The 22820-nt window shown below is 55.7% G+C and overlaps 1 protein-coding gene and 1 long non-coding RNA gene across 3 annotated transcripts; one reads left to right on the top strand and one right to left on the bottom strand.

The window, feature by feature from the left end:
- Window positions 1–10387: 10387 nt before the first annotated feature.
- Window positions 10388–15706, bottom strand: IRX1 (iroquois homeobox 1). Its single transcript, XM_074329110.1, has 4 exons — window positions 15276–15706; window positions 11546–12548; window positions 11115–11187; window positions 10388–10822 (listed from the first exon to the last, which is right to left on the bottom strand). Exons 1-4 carry the CDS (start codon window positions 15537–15539, stop codon window positions 10765–10767), a joined length of 1398 nt encoding a protein of 465 aa, XP_074185211.1. The 5' UTR covers window positions 15540–15706; the 3' UTR covers window positions 10388–10764.
- LOC141570740 (uncharacterized) lies at window positions 15388–22112 on the top strand. Of its 2 annotated transcripts, none has more exons than XR_012495201.1 (3): window positions 15388–15506; window positions 16371–18581; window positions 19439–22112. It is a non-coding gene; the product is annotated as an uncharacterized LOC141570740 (long non-coding RNA). The 2 variants fall into 2 exon arrangements; XR_012495202.1 differs by lacking the exon at window positions 15388–15506 and adding an exon at window positions 15809–15960.
- The last annotated feature ends 708 nt before the right edge of the window (window positions 22113–22820 follow it).

Genomic DNA, 22820 nt, shown 5'->3' on the forward strand with positions numbered 1-22820 from the left:
ATGTTTTCTCACCTCTCCTTCCCAGATTCACATGCTCCTAACACGAAAAAGGCATTTTCACAAGTTTGATACTTCCTGAAACCCATGAGTTAAAGACGTGAAGCAATATTTGATGGTGGGTAAAGAGGCTGTGACGCTCCCAGACGCTGGCTCCCTTCTGCTGCCAGGAGGGAAGAGACACTGCAGAGTGATTTTTAAAGCCTCAGAGGCATTCTTGCACATCAAAAGCTATTCACAATGAAGAGCTGACTCTGATAATTTTAAATAGATCAGAAACATGTGCACTGAATTCGTCCCCTTAAAATTATGGCTGGGTGTACCCAACTGCACAGCGTTTGAACACCTCAAACTTTCTACAAATATTGGGGGTTCAAAGGAAGCCCTTTCAAGAAAATCAAAGCCACATGTTTCTGATTCATTTGTACTCAGCTTATCAAAATGTTGTTTGTTTATAACAGGTATTATTTGCTGCCTGAGAAGATTTGGGGTCTTTCTTAAAGTTAAAAGAAAAAAAAATTCATCCTTCTTAGAAATGGGAAGAAGTATTTCCCAAGAGAAAAGGAACTTCAGTCCCTAAAGATGAAGCTGGTTTCAAACTTGGCTAAGAAATTCTTCTCTGTCTTTATTTTTTAAATGCGGTGAAGGGGGAGGGAAACGAGGAAAAAAGTGGATGCAGGGATTCAATGATCCATCTGTCTGCTTCTCCCTGAGTCTTGTCCTCTGGTGGAGGCCGGCCATCGTCAGCCCTCAACCCTCCTCTTGGACTCAGATGGCACTGCCCACAACAGTTTGTCCTCCCTGTAACCCGAGGTGCCTTGCATCACACCTTCGGTCACACACCCTCAGCACAGTGGTGCATCTGGTGAGAAACTCACGCACACATCCATTTAGCTATGCCTGCGGCAACTGCCATTTACATTTTGAATTGTCAACTGCACGAACGTGAAAAGGGAAAATGTTACACAAGCAAAGGTTAACTATAGGCACCAACAATCAGCACAAACCCCTCAAATGGAGAGGAGACCCTCGGAATGGACTGTGTGGACACTGGAGAGCCCAGAAGTTCTGCTGCAGAGTGACAAATGTCAGAGCCACCATCACTTAGGCTCCCGCCATTATCAGAGGCTGGTAGCATCCTATTATTTCCTACAGCCTGGAGCTGATAAATGGCCCTGCTGGCCATCGACACGGTGGGATGGATGTCAGGGAAGATCTGTTGTCCTCTGTCCTTGTGCCACTCTGTACAGCCACCAACAGGTCTGCAGTGACCAGGGCGGCCCCAAAGGGCCTGCACAGAAGCTCAGCATTGCACTGGTGCCCTCTGCAAGCACAAATAATTATCGTCATTGAAGATGAACTTGTCTGGGTCTGCAATCCTTTAGAACCTTCCAGTTCCAGGCCCAGTTCAAGGTGACACTAGAGCCTTCTGTAGCTGGCTCATTAACAGAAGTCATTTCACATAGGTTAGGATCTGCATGGCATCTCTCCACCTTCAGTTGCAGAATTACCCTGATTTAAAATGCGGATTACCGGGCCCCAGCCCATGCCTACTGAAACAGGGATTGGGAAAGAGGCTGCTGGGGAACATGCATTTTTAACATGCTTCCCTAAGGGTCCTGCTGCTCCCTTCTCGGAGGGTAGGGGTGTGAGAGGTGTCTGGGAAAGAGGACTGAGAGGGGGTAGGTCACCATGGAGGAAACATGCAGTTCTAGGTCTCTCTCTCTCTCTCTCTCTCTCTCTCTCTCTCTCACACACACACACACCCACACCAGGGTGGGCTGCATCCCGAGCTCACCAATCAGATGGCTGTAGGTTGCACTGGGGCTTTCTGCACCCTGAGAGGTGGTGCTCACCAGGCCTCGCTCTGTGTTCTCAGGAGAAAAAGCAAGGCGTCCATGTGCCCGCTCTTCTGGGAGCCCAGACCCACCTGTAAGCCCAAATGCTAAAGGTCACTGGTCATGAGACCACTGTAATCTGGTGCCTTACAGTATTCAGGGAAGGGCCACTAGCATCCTGCCATTGCTAGGACCATGCAAATCCAACGTGAAAGGGTCTCGACTCTACTTACTCTCACTGCTGCTGCTGCAGAACTGCCCCATCCCACTTACAGACTTTCATATGAAACATAGTTACTTTCCTGCACCATTCTAAATGTGCAGAAGGGGGGGAGGGGGGCATCCCACTTACAGACAGAGCAGAGTGTTCTTTTGCATATGAAACATAGTTACTTTCCTGCACCATTCTAAATATTTCACTGTTATGGTTACATTTAGAGTTAGTGCTTTTTCCATGAATAAGGTGCTGCTGTCTGCTGAGCTCTGGAAGGTGAAATTCACAAACTCCATCCCAAGACAGAGCTGAGCAAGAAAACCAGACTGCTGACCTCCAATGGCCTCAAAAGGAGGATTAAAGAGAAGCTCATGCAACTCCTCTAGGAAAAGAAAGGGAGGGAGGGAGGGAGGGAGGGAGGGAGGGAGGGAGGGAGGGACAGGGATATGGGAGGCAGGCACACACCGCAATGGCAGAGACCCATATAGAATCGCCAGCAATGGACTGTCCAGTGTCAAGAACAGAGTGTACAGTGATGAATTCTAACTCAGGGACCGATTAGTCTAAAAATATCCTTAAACTGTTCTCAGTTGGAGGAGTAATTTGCAACCTCATCAGAATTTAGGGATCAAGTGGTCTGATCAAAGATCAGAGAGAAGGAAGGGCGCCTTCTTCATTTATTTATATCTGAGCCTGGGAGCAGCACAGAGAGCCTGCAACAAAGATCTGTCCACTTGACTTAGTCCCTGTGAAACACACACGCACGCGCACACACGCACATGGAGTGTACCTGACGCCCCTTCCAGTGGAGCCTGAATGAGCAGCCCAGGCCCACCTTTTTCTTGGTGGCCTCTCGTGGTTGTGAGAGCGCCAAACCACTGACCTCAACCAGGGACCTGGGGTCAGGGGTGGGGGCGGGGGATCTGCCACCCCACTGGGGTATGTTATTCCAAGCAGACCTTCCAGCCAGAAACCAACTGCAATTCCAGCCACGTGTCTGCCAGGAGGTGGTTCCACTCAGAAGCAATAAATAAACACATATACATATAAACAAATAAATAACAACTGTGGGAAGAGGACAGGAAGGAAAAGGTCTTACCAGAAAGTTGAACTATCCCTGCACAGCCTCCTCGGAAAGCCCATGTTTTCAATTACGCCAGACTGAATCTATATTGATGCTAATATGTTTGCATTGCTGGCTTTCATTTTATTTCTTCACAACTCACCGCAGGATAGCAAAGTCAAAAATATACCATTCTGATCCACAGGACACATCTGCGGTGAATCCACACAGACGCAATTAATTTCCTGGTGGTATTTTTACACTGGGGGCCTGATGCAGGTCCCCATTACACAAACAAAAACTCCAGACAGCTCCTGCTGCCTGATAAAAAATAAATCAGATTGTGGAGGGCTGCTTGGCCCAGGACTGCTACAGGCTATGACTTGTAATGAGGCATCCCCACACTAATTATGGAGCTTATTAAAGAGAATTGTCCAACTTGTACTAAACTGCACGCTGTAATCATGCTGAAAAAGGCAGGCCTCGGGAGCAAGCTGCCGCCGTCACTGGGCTCGGCTGAGCGGACCACGCGGGTGTGGATCGAATCACAGAAACAGTGTGATTGTGTTTGGCAAATCGTTCGGGATAAATCTGATAGATGGAGGGGCAGGTGAGAAGGACAGCCGCTTGCTGGTAATTCGCACATCAGTCTTGGCTGCTCGGAGCGTCTGCCGCGAGGGGCCCAGAGGCTGTCCAAAGCAAACAGTGCAGTATTTTATTTACTATTACCCTTATTCTGAATTTTCTCTAAGGTTGCAAAGGCAATATTTCAACGTACTCTTTCAGGATGGTGGGGGGGGGGATTAATAAAGATGTTAAGAGGCTGAACTGCTGTGAGATTTGTTTAATTATTCCCGGCAGGACTGCCCCAGCACTCTGCTGACATTTAGTCCCGACCTTGCAAATCCTCGGTAAATATTAATATATCAACTCAAACAGGGACCGCGGTTTTATTGGCGCTCCGAGCTCGGAGCTCCGCCGCAGTGGTTAAGGAGAATGTGTGGGGCTGAGGAAGACCCGCTTTGATTCACCTTCTGCCGCGCACATGAGCTGCATGCACATGGACAAAATGGCACCGGCGTCCTCCGCCACAGCGGCGGAGTGACACTTCAGATGCCTGGGTTTCCCTTTGTGCAGCTGCTGGAAACGTCCCAAAACCGCAGTGGCAAGAGATTAGAAAGGAGGGAGAGGGAAGGCCGGGAGAGGAGACATTGCACTTTATTATCTGGGAGGCTGGAAATTTTAATGCGCAGAAGGCCCACCCCTTTGCCAGAGCTGGGTCCAGAGGGGAGGCCGGGCAAGGCCAGCCTCACACCCCTGGCCTGCGGTTCGGCTTCACAGTCCACGCCACGGTGACCAGGTCCACACCATCCCACCTGCATGTCTAAGCAAGGAGATGACGGCCTGTTTGGATTGCGGGTTTGCTAAAGGGAAAAAAACAAAAAGATAGTTCTGTTTTACTGTTGCACTATGTGTGCTGTTTGCATTTTGGGAGGTTCTCTTTTCCTTGCCTCCAATTTAGATATCTCTTATTGACTGTACCCTCAAGTGCTCTGCAACTGCTAGTGGGTGGGTGTTTGCTATGGGCCCTGGGTGTGAGAAAGGGGGGCTGCCCGTCTGTCTGCCTTTCGGAGGTACCAAGCCACCGCAGAGTTAATGCGGGATTAATTTTATTCATAAAAATGTTAATCACTTCATTGTGGGATCTTTTTAACATTCTGTGCTGCGAGCACCTTTTTAATTTCTCTTGCCCACCGTCTCGCAGATGTATTTAATATTTTCAGACATTGCTGAGGCTAACCCACGACCTGGCAATTAAGCATACGTTTAAAATTCAATAACAAGCGAAGCTACAGCAGCGACACACAAGCAAACAGGAAAAGACACAGAGGAAAGACACACGGAGACTACAGGTAGCCAGCCAGCTCCCTTGTTACCGGGTGTCCGGCGGCAGGAGCCGCGCGGGAGCCCCCTCCCCTGAGCGCCTGGGCGCGACCAAAAGCGCGCGGTGGAGAAATCCAGGAGCGAATTCCCTGGTCCAAAGGGCAGTCTGAAGTAGAAGGAATTAAGAATGAAAGCCCTTCGGTTTAGAAGATTTAAACTGTCGGCGTGATTCCCACCGCTGCGTTCTGTCACCAAGCTCGTGACCCCGCGGGGACGGTGGGGCGATGGGGTCGCTGGCCCGAGGCTGAGGGTTAGCTGCCTGCGCCGCTTCCCCCCACCGGGCCCCCGGTGCAGCCCAGGCCATTGTGTCCCCGCATTCAGTCAGGGCGCTCAGGACACTGGGTAAATGGATTAGGGGATCAGAGACACCCGCGGCTTCTTCAGAAGCCAAACAGCAGCACGCAGAAAGGGCTGCCACTTGCTCCCTGCCCGAGGGGACCACGGGGCTATTAGGCGTCTGCCCATGCAGAGCCACTGCCCTTGCCTCGCTGCCAGCCAGGACTGGCCTTTCCTTCTTAAGTATGTGGTGGGGCAGGGAGGCCTGGGGCGTGTGCTCTGCAAGGGCATGGTTGGGGCCACCATCCTGGGGGGCTCCGGCAACTCGATCTGGGGTAGCCATGGGTCCAGGTTGCGGGGTCCTGAGATGGAGAGGTCACCCACGCATGGGGCCCCTCCTTCGCTTCCCTCCCAGGTTCAGGGCCACCTCGATTCTCTGACTTTTCCATTTAAGACCATTCCAGAATTTTAAGCCGCTCAGGGCCCTCCTCCGCCACGGCCACAGGGTGTGATGAGCCTCATCTCCATTGAAAAAGAATGTTTAAAAAAGTCACTACTGTGCTGCTATAAAGATGAATACATGGGTATTGTAATAACATTGTCTTCGACCTGAAAGTTACTTTTCTTCTTTTCATTTCAAAAGAAATTAAAACATTTTCGTGGGTCTCTAAAAATACAGTGGGCCCCAGGCGGGGGCTGATTGTGCTGACAGATGAGCGGCCGCCCTCGGGCTCTGTGCGGGCGGTCGGAGGGCCCATTCTCAGCCATCCTTACTCGGAGGGGAGGGATCTGTATCCAGCTTCAGAAGCTGGGGCACAAAAGGCCGCCAGCAGTCCCCACGGGATGACCTTCCAGGCCTTTCAGCTTGGGAGCTATAATTAGAGCTGCTGGCTCCTTGGGGCTCTGGAGAAGACCTGCAAAGCTCTCCCTCCCCCGCTGAGCTGGGCACCAGATCACTGCCAGCTTTTTACTTGGAGACCATTCATCAGAAGCCCAGGGCTGGGAGCCATGGGCCAGGGAACGTTTGTGGGGGCTGCTGTCTCCATACAGGGGTGGGGACCCCTCCAGGTAGTGGGTGCTGCCACCACACCCAGAGCCCACGTCCTCCCCAGCTCTATCTCCTAGCCACCCACTCTGGATTCCAGGCCCAGGGCCACTCCCACTCCTGCCCTCTACACCTGGAGCTATAGCCTCCAGCTGGACCAGGGAGATGTGGCAGGACTCACTCTGGAGACCTAGCAAGTCGTGGGGCCACCGGGCCTGAGCTCAGTGACCCTACACCAAAGCTTCTCCTTTAGGGTCCAGGTAGGCCTGAGAGCTTGGCTGACTTGTGTCAGGTGCTGGGTCCTGATTTGTGGCCCATGCAGCCGTGGGTAGAGCCTCCGGAGGCTGGTAGAGCCTTCCGAGTCTCCATGGCCTGTGTACCCCAAACGTTCACAGAGCCAAACCCACCCAGCAACCCTCCTTTAGCTGGACTTCGTTCCCTCCTTTTCCAACCCCCAGCTTGGGCACCCCAAGGTCAAAACCAAACTCTAGCTAGTAAACTGGGTCCTGTCACTTTCTGGAGAGCATTCAGGGCTCCATTCTCTCCAAATCAGTGTCCATAAACCACGATCTCTGGGCGGCTCCAGCCACACCCCAGCATTGCCTTGGCCAGCCAGGCCACCACCTCTGGTCTTACGGAATCATCCAGAAGGGAAGGAAAGACAGCTGGGGAAGACCGGAAAGACAGATTCAGGCAAAGGACCCAAGGCCTGCGGGAGTCCTCAGTCAGGGCCAGCGGGACGGACCGTGCAGCCCCCTCCTCCCTGCCCCCACTCCCTTCCCTTCCCTCGCCCTCCTTTTTCCCTCCCTCTCCACCTTCCTTGCTGGCTGGCAGAGTCCCATCTACAAGGACGACTGAAACTTTATAGGGCATGATTCATAGGGTGGCGCGCCCCTCGGAGCCACGGCGCGTATTACATTAATCAGTGTCAGACCACTAAAACCGAGATATGAATATGAATTCTCCATATTGCAGGCGAGATAAATGTGCCGGTGAATATAATTGATCGGAGGGGGAGGGAAGCTGGCGAGAGCAGAGAGATTTCAGAGACTCCAGCAGGTCATGTTTGGGGCAGGGCCTGCACCCACTCCCCAAGTCCTCAGGCCAGGAATTGGGGCCCTTGATCTAGAAGGGCTGTGCTCCTGAAGATCCTGTTACCTGGGCACCAGCTTGGGCTGGAGCAGAAAGAGGAGGGTCTCAGGACTGCATTTCTTACCCTTCCCCCACCAAGACTCATGGGAACAGAAATGCTGTCCTGGACCAGGGTGTCCTTTCCCCAGGAAGCCCGTTCCTGAGGCAGAGGAGAAGCCAATGTGCAAACACTGATCCTGTGGACATTCCTCACCCTCACCTATTTTCAAGTTCTGGCTCCTTGCAAGTCACAGAACTGGCACCCTCTCTGAAACTGCCCCGGGGCAGGGGTGGGGTGGGAGAGCACCTTTGCAGTGCAGAAAGCTGCAGAGGAACTCCACTTTGGCTTCAGAATAAAAGGGGTTGTGTCTACTCCCAGATGTTCTAGGAGCTGAAACCCTGTGTGCACAGACGCTCCCCTGGGGCTTGCAGGTCCCCAGGCTGCACACACCTTCATGGCTGCTTGGCTGGGAGAGATGGAAATATAAACAAAAGACACACGAAGAACAAAAATGCTCAATGCTCAATTGAAAATTCACTTTTAGCTTTACCTTCCAGACAATTCCGATCTGATTTCTTCCTATGGGAAGCTTCTCCAGTGCTCAAGCTGGGCACAGACCCATCACACTTCTCAGCCCCTGGATTCTGAGGCCTGGAACCCCGATGGGGAGCACGTCCTGGCCCAGCCACCTAGGCGACAGCGCGAGGGTCCCAATGTATTGGGCATAAAAAAAGAAAAGAATGGACTTAGAGGATGCGCGAACAGCCTGTGTCTGCAGGGACCATCCTACCTGAGTCTTGGAAATGAGAGCGTGGAGGCCAGCCTGAGCAGAGGACCCTACCGCCCACTGAATCCCGCCTGCTGCTTCCGGTGGGCGCCCAGAAGGATCTCCCAGCACACTGGCTGCCAGAGCAGCATGTCTGTGGGCCGAGGACATTCTTCCTCCTCAGAGGCCCACGACACCGCAGATCAGAGCTCTCTAACGCGCACTATCTCCAAGGACACCTGGCCCCAGTGGTCGGCCTGTTCAATTCCAAAAACTGAAATAGGGAGCCCAGGGTTGTGGTGGTCCCCCAACCACTAAAGTCGAGGGAAGACGAGGAAGTCCTCTCTGAACTCGCAGGCCCCACTCGGGACAATGAGAACGTCCCCCCCACCCCACCCCCAGCCCGGTACCCACTTCCTCCCCCAAATGCCAGCAGCCTACACAGCAGGCCTTTCCCGAGGAAGCCTGTTCCTGAGGCAGAGGGGGAGCCAACGTGCAAACACTGATCCTGTGGACACCGCACCCCCAACATTCAGACAAGTGTGTGGCACCCAAGAAAACAGAAAAGCCCCGACACCACAAGTCGAGGCTCGCGCCCACCGCATCCCCAAGGCGGAGAGCCCTCGGAATCTGCGCCACGCCCCAGGAGCCTGCTCTGCGCCACCGTCAGGGTCCCATTCCGCTTTCGGCCCATAGAGGGCGCCTCGAGCACGTCCATTCCGACCAGAAGCCGCTCCCCCGCGGCCGCAGCCCGCCAGCCCGCCGGCACTGGGCTCTGCTCTGCTCTGCCGCCCGGCTACTCCCGCGGAGGCACACGCCCCGCCCGCCGCGGCCCCCCACCTGCCGACAGTCCACATTGGCCCTCGCAGCCCTCTTCGCGTCTCCGCCCCGGGGACGGAAAGGGGACCATTTCCTCTAAATGGATCGGGTGGGGTGAGTCAAGAGGACAAGAGCGCGGGAGGAGAGCGGTCCCCGTGGGGTGGCACCCCCAGTCCTTAGCGCTAGCCGCCCCTTTTCCTCACCGCAGAGGACTCGAGACAGACAGCCTTGCCCTTCGCCGCCACCAGCAGCCCCCGGACAGCGAGTCCCGAAGGGGTTCTAGGGCGAGTATCAGACCCGGCTGGGGAGTGGGGGAGGTCCTGTCCGAAACGAGGGACTCGGCTCTTCCCCACTGCGCAGGATTCCCCGCAGCCCACGTCCTTCCCTCGGGCGCAGTTTGGGAAATCTTTGCTGTCTCGGTTTTCGCAAATTCCACAGAAAGTCGCCTGAGCCCTGCTGGAAGTGCAGGCGGCTGCAGCGCGTCCCGCTCCGAGCGCACCGCGATCCGCGAGACTCAGGGGCCACCGCCCTCCCGCGCTCACGCGAGGCCGGCGCCGTCACGCAGTTTCCATCCCTCGTTCCCAGCGGCCTGCAGGCCCGGCCTAGGCCGTCTGGGGTTTGATTTGCTCCCGGACGGCTCACTCCGTGCGCCCAGTCTAGGACCAGCAGAGTAAATGGGTGTCCTGGGGAGACCAGGGCCCCGTTCCCAGCTTTTTCTCCCCCCACCACTGTAGAGCCCTCTCGCTCAGACCCAGAGAACACCCCCGCGCCGCATCCCTGCCCTCCATCAGGAGAGTTTAAAAGAGCCTTCGAATTTCTCCACGTTTGATTTAACCAAATAACTAAAAACGACATTCAAAGCGAAATTTCATACTCCATTATGCTCTCATTCTACCCATGAACGCCCTGACGCCACCACGCGCTGTCGAGACAACTAGGTATAAATTGATTTCAAATCCCAAGTTCTCCTTTGGGGACACGATTGGAAATTATTTCTCCCCCATTGTCGCCCACTTTAAGAAATCATTTTATGAAAATGCCTAAAATCGAACTCATTTACGTCCTGAGAAAGGCATCCCCGAGATACACGCGTAAGAGTTGTTAAGAATCAAACTGCCAACAAGAAACTGCCCTAGTGACAACATTACAAATTCAACAACAACCAAAAGACTGAGAAACAACTACCTCCTGGATGGATACCGCCCCCCCCCGCCCCCGCCCCGCCCCGCCTCCCCTCCCCAAGCCACAGGCACTTGGTCCCTGCCAGGATTTCAGCACTCAGGACCAGTGGGCATCATTTCATTTAGTTTATTAGACAAAAATATATGATTTAGACAAGTTCGCTGACGCGCTATTTACAATCTGAAATCACTCTATATACAGAAAGAAAGAAAAAAAGACACAAGCACATAGGGGCATTTACCGAACTGATAATCAACCGGAGCATGGTGACAGCTACCAGAGCCGAGCCGCGGGCGGAGGCCGGCTGCCCTGACGCCAGCTCGGCCGGAGGAACCCCTTTCTGCAGAAAGCGATGGATGGGAGTCGTTGACGTCGTGGCCACGTTTGTCCTTTACACCAGTCTGAAATATTTGTCTTAATTCCTCCCTCATCCCCTCCCTCCCGAACTCCTCCCCCCTCCCCCCGCAAAAGTAAAAGAAGACCCTGAATCAAGCGGACGGGAGGGCTGCTAGGATCCGCGGCGTTCCCTCCTGCGGGGCCAGCGAGCTGCGGGGGAAACACAGCAAGACAAGAAGGCAAAGGCACTGTCAGGATGGACGCTGGGACCCGGCGTCCCCGTTCTGCCCGCTGAGCACCGGGGGGGTGGGGGGGGTGGCGTCGCCGACCCCTCGCGGCTCCCGGCTCCGGAGAAACCCGGATGGACCCAGTTGGCCCGGCGCGCTAGGCTGGTGGGCATCGCCCCTTCAACAGTGACTGCGGACCCCACCACCGCCCGACCCTACTCCACCTCTCGCCCTGCTCCCTCCGCTGCCCAGTGGTAAAAGCAAAGTGCACTCACTTGTCCCGAACCGGCTGGAAGGGCGACTTTAACTGTTGTGGCGGCGAGTCTGGCCTGGTGACGAGGTCTCTCTCTGCGAGGGTCGGGAGAGGCAGAGTTAGGGCTAGGAGACAGGTGTGGAGGGCGGCAGAGGTACGCAGGCCTCCTCCCCACCCCAACCCTGCTCCACTCCCTCCAGCCCTTGGGGCAGTGTCTCCACCAGAAACAGGCTTTCTCCGCCCGGCAGGCCCCAGGGTAGAGCACAGCTCTCTCCGGAGGGCCTGAGGGCCTTGGCCTCGCTCCCCGAATTCAGGCAGGGTCACAGCTCAGCAGGGCTAGGCAGCCACTGCTTTTCTCCATCCATGGCCGGTGCCCCCCACCCCCGCCCCAAGCTCTGCCCGGGCTCCGGATTCCTGGCCCGGATTGGGGAAGGACACCCCTGGGCCTCATACCTGGGAGCGCGGGGCTGCTGCGGGCTGAGGCCTTGTCGCCGTGGAGCACCCCCGCGGCAACGGTGACCGGCGGCGGCGGCGGCGCGGGCAGGTGTGGGCCGTGGGGCGTGGCGTGGGGCGCGCCAACGCCCAGGAAGGAGCGCATGTTGAGCAGAGAGCCCTGCGCCAGGAAGGCGCCGTTGGTCCAGTTGGAGAACTTGCCGATGTGGCAGGTGTATAGTCCATGGCTGGGCAGGAAGGCGGGATGCTGCAGCGGCGCGCCTGGATGGCCAGCGGGCGGCGGCGGCGAAGCCTTGGGAGCGCCGTCGGGGCTCGTGGCCGTCTCTGCCAGCGACCAGATCTTGGGCTTGCTGTGCGGCGCGCCCTGCAGGCCGCCCGCCGCGCCAGGACTCAGCAGGCGCGTGCTGCCGGGCTCCGGGACTTCCTTGGGCAGGCCCAGGGGCGAGTCTTGAGGCTTGAGCGCGTCGGCGGCCAGGGGCGAGCCCTGGTCCCGGGCGAGGGGGGTGGGAGCGGCGGGCGCGCGCGGCGCCTCGGCCTTCTCCTCGTCGTCCTCGTTGCTCTGGTCGCCGTCGTGCTCGTCCATCTTGTCGATGTCGATGCTTTCCAGGTCGATCTCCTCGTCGTCCTCAGCCTTCTCAGGGTCTCCCTCCGTGTCACTTCCGAAAAGGGCGCCGTCCTCCTGGTCCTTGCTGCGCGCGCCCCACGTCACCTTGTTCTCCTTCTTGAGGCGCCGGCGCGCGTTGGCGAACCAGGTGGAGACCTGCGTGAGGGTCATCTTGGTGATGATGGCCAGCATGATCTTCTCGCCCTTGGTGGGGTACGGGTTCTTGCGGTGCTCGTTGAGCCAGGCCTTGAGCGTGCTGGTGCTCTCGCGCGTGGCGTTCTTGGGCCGCCCGGGATCTCCATACTGGAACTGGCCGTACGGATAGTAGGCCGGTGCCGTGTGGGCAGCAAAGGTGGCGGGGTGCACCCCGGGGTTGTCCTTGAGTTCGTACTGGGAGCCCTGCGGCCACGCGGCCCATCGAGGGAGGAGAGAGAGAATACGGGGGGGGGGGGAGAGAGAGAGAGAGAGAGAAAGAGAGAGATGAGTCCCCAGAACTGAGAAAGCGGCTGCTCCTGTCCGCTGAGAGCGAAAGGCCCCAACGCACCACCGCGGGGCAGAGGGTGAGGTGTGTGTGTGTGGGGGGGTCAGACCACGAGTCGCCTCCAGAACTCCGCTACCACGGATCCTGGAGAGTTTTTCTATCACTCAAGAAAAGTTCCAGAATTCTTGCCCCTCTCTCTGGAAGGCCACAGCGGGAGCTGCGGCCCCTCGATTTTCCCTAGGCCGCCCTCCGTCCCTCACCCCACCCCCACAACGACTCCAAAAGCCGGATTTCCAAGTTTACCTCGCACTAGCTGGAGGGGAAAACCTTTTAACTAGGCCGATGAAACAGCTTCTCCAAACGTAAAGAACCGAGAGCCCACGCCCCCACCCTCAGAGCCTGAGGGGGTCAAACAAAATAAACCGCCCGAGTTTTCTCCCGGCCCAAATCCGCCAGCAATTTAAAATGAAAGCACAACTCCTTTCAGCTTTTCGGATTAATCTGCATATAATGGGTCGCCCACACTTAAAGGTCTATAGTGGTGACAGGTAATTTAAAATTTTAATCCTAGCCATCTTGGACAACAATAACAAAAACACCATTTGTTTTTCTTAAACACAAAAGGAGAGCTTATCCGGTAAAATATTAACGCGAGGGCCGCGTCGCCGGCGCGAGGAGCGGAACCGGTTTCCTGGGCCTCTGCGACTTTATCTCTCAAGTTTGACTTTGATCTGCAGCAAGCAGCACAAACTGTGCGCAAGTATTTCAAGGCCCTGATTTATTTGCAATCAATATTCTTTTTATCATCGGTAGTAAAACACAGCGAGTCAAATTATCCCATCAGGTTTTTTGGTAAATAACATTTTATCTTTCTAACAAGCTCATTAGACCTCATTATTACCATGAATTGCCAAGACAGACATTCACTTACAATTTTACCTTTTGGCTTCCAAACCCCCAGTCCTAAAGGCTTGGAAACCCAGGCCCAGCATCTCAGTTTGGGTTTAGGGTTGCTTCCCAAGAACCGGCAGGAGACCACGAGGAAATACACCTTGAAGGGGGATTTCTCTACAGTTCCCCCTTAGTAAAAACCCAGCTTCTCCCTTCCCTACCCCACTACAATGAGCAGCTCCTCACCATAGACAGCCCTCCCTCCCCCGCAAACGCACGCGGGGATCCCAAAAGGCACACATCTGTATTCAACATTTCTGTAAAAAAAAAAAAAAAAAAAAAAAAAATTGAATCCTCCATATACAATCGTCCAGTTGCTCTGTTAGCAGAAGGGGGTTCCGGACTCCGAGAAAGTTGTAAACAGCGTATTTCTTTCAGTAATTCCTTCGGGGGTCGATGCCATAGAGAAAAGGTTTCCTTGGCCAGATTTCGTTTTTGCCTAATCTTTGCAAAATATACTTTGCACTTTTCTAATTATTTTCTTCGTGATTGTAAAGAAGACATCGCGGCCTCGCTTCTGGGGGAATTCTTTTTTAAATGGGTACCTTCTAAATCTCTCTCACCGCTTGCTCGGCATCGCGGCCGCGGGAACAAAATGGGAGCTGATCTTTTTCGATAGCAAGAGATCTGAAAGGCAGCTCGGGCCGCTCTCAGAAAAATAGTCTTTCTTTCCAAAACTACAAGAAAAGTTACAAGAAAACACACCGGCTGCTTTGCCCGCGTGCTGTTGGCGGGTATTTATTTCCTGTTTCTTTCTGGGGGAGTGAGGAGGCCTGGGGGGGGGGGTGCCTGCAAACTACGTTATCTCGCCGGCAGCAGCGCAAGAGGGGGCTGCCTCCCGGGCCCCCGCGCCTGGCGCTCAGGTCACCAGTAGCCTGAAGTTTGAGCCCGACCTTGCATCAGAGCAAGATACGTGGATCTTGGGGACCGACAGACTGGCGTGTGCCCCGCGGAGACCCCTCCCCCACATCTGACACCCACTGGGACGGGAGACTAAGATGACACCACTTATTTTAAGCCTGGGGACACTGTTTTCTTTAATCCTCCATTATGTAACACGGGAAGAAAAGTGCTTTTTTTTGGTGCAAATGAAATGAAAACTTTGGCAACTTACGAAAGTCAAAGCAAACACCATTTGAGACTCAAAAAAAAAAAAACATTTCAGCTTAATTTTCCCCCCTAAATCTCAAATTTGTACACACGCCGTTAAGAGACCCCCTCCGGCCCGTCTGATCGCCATTGTTAGGTTGGTTTTTGGCCGCCTCTACCAGGCTATGAACTCGATACGACTGTGGGAACTCTGCCCCTGGGGGAGAAACCATCTTCCCCGCGCAGCCCAAAGCTGCTGGGGTCTCGCACGCCGGCCCGAGGCCGGGAGGGGGGTTCTGGGAAAGCGGGCCGCGCGCCCCGGGCCTGCTGCTGCGGCCTCCTGACTCCCGCCGACACTGCCACCCCGCCGAGATGGCGGGACCGTTGCCCGCCGGCCACTACGCGCTGCCCAGGTCCCCGCCGCCTCCGGACCGCGGGCAGGGCCGCTCGCGCCCCTCACCCCGGCAGTTCCGCGATCCCCGCCCGCCCGCCGCTCTCCCTCCCGCGCGGCCACCCTCCCTCCCGAGCCCCCCCCAGCCCGGGGCGCAGGGGCTGGCGGGGAGAAGCCGCCCGGGTGAGAAGCGCGCGGAGCAGGGCGCACTCACCATCTGCGAGAAGAGACTGAGGTCGGCGGCGTAGGGCAGGAAGGCGCTGTAGCTGGGCGCGCCGGCGTACGGCCCGGCCGCCGCGTACATACCCAGCACCGAGGTGACGGCGGCCGCGCCCGCGCCCAGCTCCGCGGTCCCCGGCCGGCCCGACGAGGCGGCGGCGGCAGCCGCCGCGGCCAGCACCCCCGGGCGCTCCCCGCCGTAGGCGCCTGGCCCAGCGGCGCTCAGGTACTGCGGGTATCCCAGCTGCGGGAAGGACATGTCCGCGGACTCCGCGGCGGCGGCGCCGGGCTAGTATTAAAGGGGTGGGTCGGGGGAGGCGGGCCGGGCGCTCGGGCCGGCCCGGACGCGGGGGCCGGGGGCTGCTCCTCCGCCCGGTGCTCGCTGCGCCCGGATCCGCGATCCCGCGCCGACTGCCGCGGCCGCCGTCCGCTCGGCGGCGGGGCTTTCAGACACAATTTGAAGTTGATGCTTTGATTGGCATCCCCTTGAGCGCTGGCCCCGCCCCCTCCCTGCCTCCCGCCCGCCCTCGCCCGCTGCTCCCGCCCCTCCCGGCGAGCACGTGGTGCCCCGCGCTGGCCGGGCCACCTCCGCCTGCGATGGGCGCGCGAGCGGCGGGGCGGCCGGAAAGGCGCTGGCGGGGGCGCGGTGACAGCCTACTGGGAGCGGCCTCTCCTCCCAGGTTGGCGCTGCCTTTGCTTGCCCGAACACCTTTAGCATATATGCACCCAGATGCCCTCGGTGTGCCACCAAACCGGCGTGGCGTGACACCCGACGCGGGCGTGGCGTTCCTGGGGCCCCCACTGGGCTTGAACAAGTCACCGGGATTGACCGGCCTTGCTGCCTTGGGAGACGCGGGAAGAGGCCGAGCTCCGCAGGCGCTCTCTATTGTGGAAACTTGGAGAAAGAGAACCCTAGCTGAGAAGCCACTTACTGGGGAAAGCAGATGTTGTCTACAGTGGCGGGGTTTTGGGGCGGGGGACCTTTTCATTACCCAGACAGCATCAAAACAGGGGGAGGGGAACATCCCGCCGCCCACCCTGGCAATAGGAGAAGCCAGCGTGGCCTCAGCGTGCCTCGTTTCTCCACTAGATTTGCAGATGCAGGAAGTAAACTTGAGTGGAGCGCGCCGGCCCGAGGAGGCGCCGCGAGTAGGCCAGAGACAGGACGTCTCTCTTCTCTCTCCATCCTCCGCTCGGCGGGAAGAGCTAGCGGACGCGGCCAGGCGCTGCGCACTCTCGATGGCTCCGGGTCTCCGGGGGCCTGGCCGCGCTAGGGCGCAGATGCTCGCTGCACCATCTTCCTTGTCTGCCTGTGCCGGGGCAGGTGGGGCAGGCTACCCCTGAGCTATGGTCGCTGGCTTGGTCCTGGCGGCCCAGGCGGAGAGCGTGCCCAGGGTGTCTTCCCGGGCTACTGGAGCAGTTTTGCCCCTCATCTTCCACGTGGCCCGGCGCGCACTGCCTGTTGCCGCGATCCCGCACACTGGACCCCGCAGGAATTTCATCCACGGACACGGGTCTCAGCCTCAGTTTGGGCCTGTTCGGGCCGCGGAATGGAGGCTACCCTCTGGACCCGGTGCCCAGCATGCCCTGCTGCTGGTGACCTGAACCGCCGGACTCTGGACACCGACTGGACCCTTATCCTAACCTGGATCCCCTTCCAGTTGCCCGGATCATGGAGGCCCAGGGACTCCCGCAGCGTCAGGAAGGCTCCCATTTCCCCATTTTGGGGCCTGCGGACAGACACAGAGCCACCGCCTGTAATTAGCAATACTAATGCCCATAATAGTAATTAGTAATCACCAGCTCCATAATGAGGCTGTAATTTCTCTGCTCAGAGTCAGGTTTTCTTCCTGTTCGTGCTGTCACACAACCCCCCCCCCCCCCAAGACCTTGCTCTCTCCAGAAACCCCCTGCAACAGCCTGGGCTCCTTTCCTGCTGTGACAGATTCTGGGGGGCAGGGGTGGGCCCTTGGCAGTCCTGCTCTGGGAAGTCCCTAACCACAACTTCCTCCTGCTCCCCAGCCCACCACCAGGCACCCCCAACCCCTTCTCCCCTGCATCCAAAACAAACCAAAGGGCCAGCTTCACCACTGTCCTGTTTAGCAAACCCCAGTGTCACATTTCAGGGCGACAGGTAAACACAGGTGAGATAAGCCCTCTTGTGTGACCAGCAGAGTGAGGTGGAATGTAAGCCGGTGTCAGGATCTAGACACAGGGATTGGTCACCTCCACACCCTACCAGCCAAGGCCCATCTTGACTTCTGTCACACTGTAGCTGTCAGAACCTGGGGGTGGGGGGAGGGATAGAGGGGGAGCAGGCTTTGTCCTGACCCCCAACCAGCCCAGCAATGCCCCCCACCATGCCCTGACTGTATTATCCCCATTCAGGTCAGAAAATGATTTGAGGCTCCTGAAGACACCAGGTAGGTGAATGGGAAAAACCCACCTGGACACTGAGCCTGAGGATTAGCCAGTGATGGAGGAATTAGAACTAGAAAAGACTGTGGACTTGCCCCAAGGAAGCCATGGAAAGGTGCCAGAGCTGCCACTGTGGACATTCTCTGCCCAGGGCCAGCGGCTGGGGTCCCAGCAGACCCTGGGTGACTTAGCTCACCTCTTCCCTTCTTTCCTCTTGGCACTTTACCCCAAATCTTGCACAAACAGAACTAGGAAGCAGTAAGCAAACTGCCTCCGGAGCATCCCATTGTAGAGGGGGAGGGGCTAGAAGGGTTGAGAATTCCACCGATCAGCATAGCAGGGGAGAGCGTCCTCCAGCCAGCCCAGTTTCAACATCAAATGGTTAAGTCCGGCCAAGAGCGGCCCAGGGTGCCTGGACAGGAGAGAGGCTCCTGCCCAGGATGTTGGGCCTGAGTTGAATAGCATCTTAATGAGGGCACAGCACGCCAGCTCAGCCCTTCTGGGGTCCGCGACCGTCCCTCATGTGGCAGGAGAGGCGCTGGACAAATGAGGGAGGACCCAGGCCCTGGTGGGGCTCCCGCGCCTGCCGTCTAAAACCGACGGCCTCCATTGCTGTAAATCCCGATGGGCGAGCCGGGAGAGGCCCGCTTCCAGGCCCTCAGCCTCTGTCCCCGCCTGCCACGGGGGTGGCTCAGGCACCTCTGACGGCTAGTCTGGAAGCTGCCCCTGGCCGAGCGCCCCCCTCCGTGTTGCCGCTCCGTCATCACTAAGCCAGAGGCCGGGCCGCCGAGCGATGGGAAGCCAGACCTAGGGGTCGCTGCGCGGCCGGATCGGAGCTCCGCCTGGCCGACGTCCGGCTCGGGTCTGAGAGCTCCGGTACTCGGTAAGGACTTCCACTCACGGACCCACGGCCGTTGGCCCGAGTCACCAGCGCGGCCCCGCAGAGCTCCACAGTGACAGTTGACAGAGACCTTCTGGCTGGAAAGCACGGACTCCTGTTGCGCTCAGGCTGGGACGCGGGTCTCTTGGGGCCCCTGTGTGTTTGCGGGGCTCAATTGTGCGCAAAGGCTGGGAAGAGTGGAGGGGAGAAAAAGGCCTCGAAACCGCTGGTGATTGGGGTGGGGTTGGGAGAGGGTTGGTGAAGCAGGCGCCTTTGGACAAAGGTGACTTTTAAACAGATTTCAAAGCCTTATAGAAAGTTTGCTTGCTCATTATCACTATAGGGGGTGGGGGGTAGTTTTCTAAATAGGACGGAATTGCTATCATCGCTTTGAAAAAGATCCTGTCCTTTTTCTGTCCCCAGCTTCCCTCCTTACATTCCCCGTATATTTACATAAGGATGAAATTAAACCAAACAGCACCCTCATTTACAATTGCATTTCTTCCGAAATAATTCTCCACTATTTGGAAGCTCCCCAGACGTGGCTCTGAAGAAGGGGAGGAAGCTCTGGGGGGGGGGGGACGCCCACTTCCTGGAGCCGCCGCGGGGACCTGCCTTTGGCGCCGAGGATGGGGCAACGAAGACCCTGGTCGGGGATGCTGCGGGCAGCGCTGCGGCCTCATCGCCGGCCTTTCAAAATGGCCATTCTTTGCTGTGCAGATGGCGGCGGCCTCAGCGCTGGGTGGTAGCTCGGGGGCCGGGCTGGGCGCCCCGACCGGGCCAAGCCCTCCGCCCGGACGTGAACGCCCTGATTTATGAGTCTTGTTAAATACTCATTAGGACGTTGCACCTTTCTCCAGCAGGACCCAGGAAGCCACCCGGCTCGGCGACAGCGAGGCGAGTGCCCAACAGCCCCAGGCAGCTAAGACCCACGCGAAAACGCACAGCTGGAACCCTGCTGCGCACGGACACCAGGCCAGGGACAGGGTAGGTCGGGCTGTGGTGATCCCGCGGCCCTCTCGGCCTGGACCCCTGGGTACGCTCCCAGCGTTCTCCTGCCAAGCCAGCGCCCACGTGGGGGGCCAGGGAAGCCTGTGCCACCTCCCCGCCCAGGGTACTACCCAGTGGGTGCTGTGAGCGTGAGCGTGCAGGACTGCGGAGACCCCGCGGTGAGACGGGCGCCCCTTGGCGGGACGAGCGGAGTGGGGCCGGCGGGAGGAGATGCCCAGAGACTCCAGGAAAACCCGGGAAGGAAAAGGCCCAGAAGCGAGGGACACGGACGGTCAGATGCTTGCGGCAGTGCCTCGGCGGAGTGCGATTCTGACTCCCCCGAAGGCGGCCGGAGGGCGAAGTGCGCCATGGCGCCTGGAGCCTCCAGAACCCGCCGGAGTTTCCCAGCATCGCAGGGTAAAGAAATGGACCGCAGTGGCCCGGCCTGGAGTGCTGCGATGTCGCCGTCCCCGAGTGCGGAGGAAGTGAATTACATGCGTGTGCACACACGTAAATATTTTATAAGCCTCCCCTTAATTAACCAGATAATTTCCATTATGCCTCCAATATGATCAACAGCAACGGTGTGAGGGTTTTCAAGGTTTGTAATTTGATGTCAGCAGACGGTGGCTCGGGGGCAGAGGTACGATCGCCGAACCAGCTGCACTTGTGTTTATTTGTTTTTCCGCTGTGTTCCTGTAGGGCCCTATTATGCAGTGTTTAATTAGTTTGTGTTTGTATTTCACCCGTCCCAAATCAATGCCATCCCGGGGCAAGGCGATGTAAATGCTGGCAATACAGGTGTACTGCCTGCTCCACAACACTAGGAAACGCGTGTCTGACAAATGAAAGCGGGGCTGCCACGCAGCCGACTGTCAGCTCTCGGCAGCCGGGAGGCTCAGATCAAAGCCAGGAGGGACTTTGCGTCCCTGTGAGCGCCATCGTGGCTGTGGCTTCGGATGCCATTTGAGGGAGCTGAGCCACGCGCATGGGGGACAAGTGACTTCATTTTGCTCACGTCCTGTGGCCCTGGGGCCAGCACTGGCCTCCAGAGCACCTCGGGCCTGGGGCCTAGTGGGCCAGGACGGAACTGGTTCTGCTTGCGCCCCTGCCCCCTGTGCACGTTGCCCTCATCTGCATGTAGCCGCGTGCCTGACAGGTCATTGGGAGTGACTAGCTGCCGGGTTCCTCAGACCCTTTCAGTATAACGGGAGGGAACAGCCGGGAACGTCTGGAATCTCCAGACATGAGGAACCACACACACACACCATGTTGTGTTGGCATCTCTCCCTTCTTGAAATGACCTCTGTGGAGTGCATGTAAATCTACCCTTCCAGTCACTGGGGAATTCTTTTAAAGCCTTTTTTTTTTTTTTTTGGTCAGGAATAAGAGATTGCTCATCTTTAACTAGACCACATAGAAATTATGATTCAACAGCAGTGTATATTTAATTAGAGTAATCTCACTTGAATTTAATTACCTAATGAATTATTTGTTTAAAAGGTAGAATATCTTGTTTGCCAAGTATGGTGTAGACCTCTGATAAGAACTTGTGTTATAAGGACAGAACAGTTTAAAAGTAGGCATGTGTTAAGTTTGATATTTTAACTCTTTGAGTGTGTAACTGTTATTGTAATATTCAAACAAAAGCCGTGAGCGTCTGAAGGATGGCCAGAGGACCACAGCACCATCCTGGCCACAGAGAGCATCTATTGTGTTATGTACACATGTCCCTTTGGACATTAATAACTTCTCATTTTTTGTTATACAAATCTAGTTTATTTTTAAACTTATTTCATTTTGCTTTCAGTAGCATTCCCCACCCCACCCACCCAGGGCAAGATGACAGCTGACTATCCGAGGACTTACTTCATGATCAGTATTTGCAATGAAGTGGTGCATCCTTCTGGAAAATTCTAGCCCCGCTCATCTGGGTCCCTGAGGCCCCACATCAGCATCAGGAAGATGGTCCTCGTAATCAAACTCATGGGAATGGACGCTACCATGGCCCAAACTTTGACCTAGCCCTTAATTCCTAAACTGTGGAAGAATTTCATTTCCTCTTGTTTTCCAAACCTGAGAGCAGATAATTCCAAGCCATGCCATCCTTTCTGAGAAGCTCTGGGGTTAACTGTCTATGTAATGCATTAAGGGGGTGTGCCATGTGCTAGAAATCTAACAGCGTTTCTGTATTTTCTGAGCTCAACCAGCTGCGGAAGCAGGCTGCTTCATTTCCTCTTCTACCTTGGGTGATGGGCAGAATTTTCTACCCCTGGTGATGGAATTTCAGCAGAGAAATGCATGTCTGGGGGCAAGGGTTGAGACTACACCGCCCTTTCAGTGAAGGGAGAACCGGAAATAAGAACACCTCCGATCCACTTGATTGAATTCCACGGTCGTTTTCATTAATATTTCATTAATCAAATAATTTCCTTTAATTGCAGCTTTGGTCACCATTGTCCCATAAATATTAAATATCATTAATATGGTTTCCAACTAAGCAGGAATGGGTTTAAAAGAAAAATACAACAGTGATAAGAATTATGAATTTTTTTTCTTTTTCGAATCCCTGATTTTATCACAGATGTGCATTTTAAAATTGATGCTCTAACAACCAGTGGTGGTTAAATTATAATATAAACACAATCACATATGATTTTGGTTACAGTAGCATCTTTCTTCCAAGAAACCAGATCCTATTGCACACATATTTTAAATTTACTCATGAACGTACGTTACATATTCTTTCAAATAACAAGTGACAATAAGACCAGAAAGGACATGAGATAATAGCTTTGGAATGGTAACATATTTCTCAGATCTGAGCACATGCAAGGATGATTTGTGGGTAAAACCCTCAAAGGAAATGATACATGTGGGATGGGAGAAGGTGAAAATACTACATGGCATATACTCATGATGGACGCTTCGGAAAATGTTTGGAATTCAGACCACACAGTATTCCATGACTTCCTATAAGCCCTCAATCACTTATACTGTTAAAGATAAAACTTGCATATGAGAAATACCTTTTAAACACATCAGTAGACAGACATTTGCCCACACAACATCCTAGGTAGAAGGCTGCAGTCATTCAGGCTTTCTAACAATGCACACACCAGAAGTCACTGATTGAGAGGCTAACATCTGTTCATTGAAGAGACATCAGCTCAACCAAACTGCCCAAGAAAGGACATGCCCACGGGAGGGGGGAAGGTTTCCAGGGCTTCTGAAGACCTTTAGGGCCTACCA

Source organism: Rhinolophus sinicus, linkage group LG03, assembly GCF_036562045.2.
Source record: "Rhinolophus sinicus isolate RSC01 linkage group LG03, ASM3656204v1, whole genome shotgun sequence".
NCBI lineage: Eukaryota > Metazoa > Chordata > Mammalia > Chiroptera > Rhinolophidae > Rhinolophus > Rhinolophus sinicus.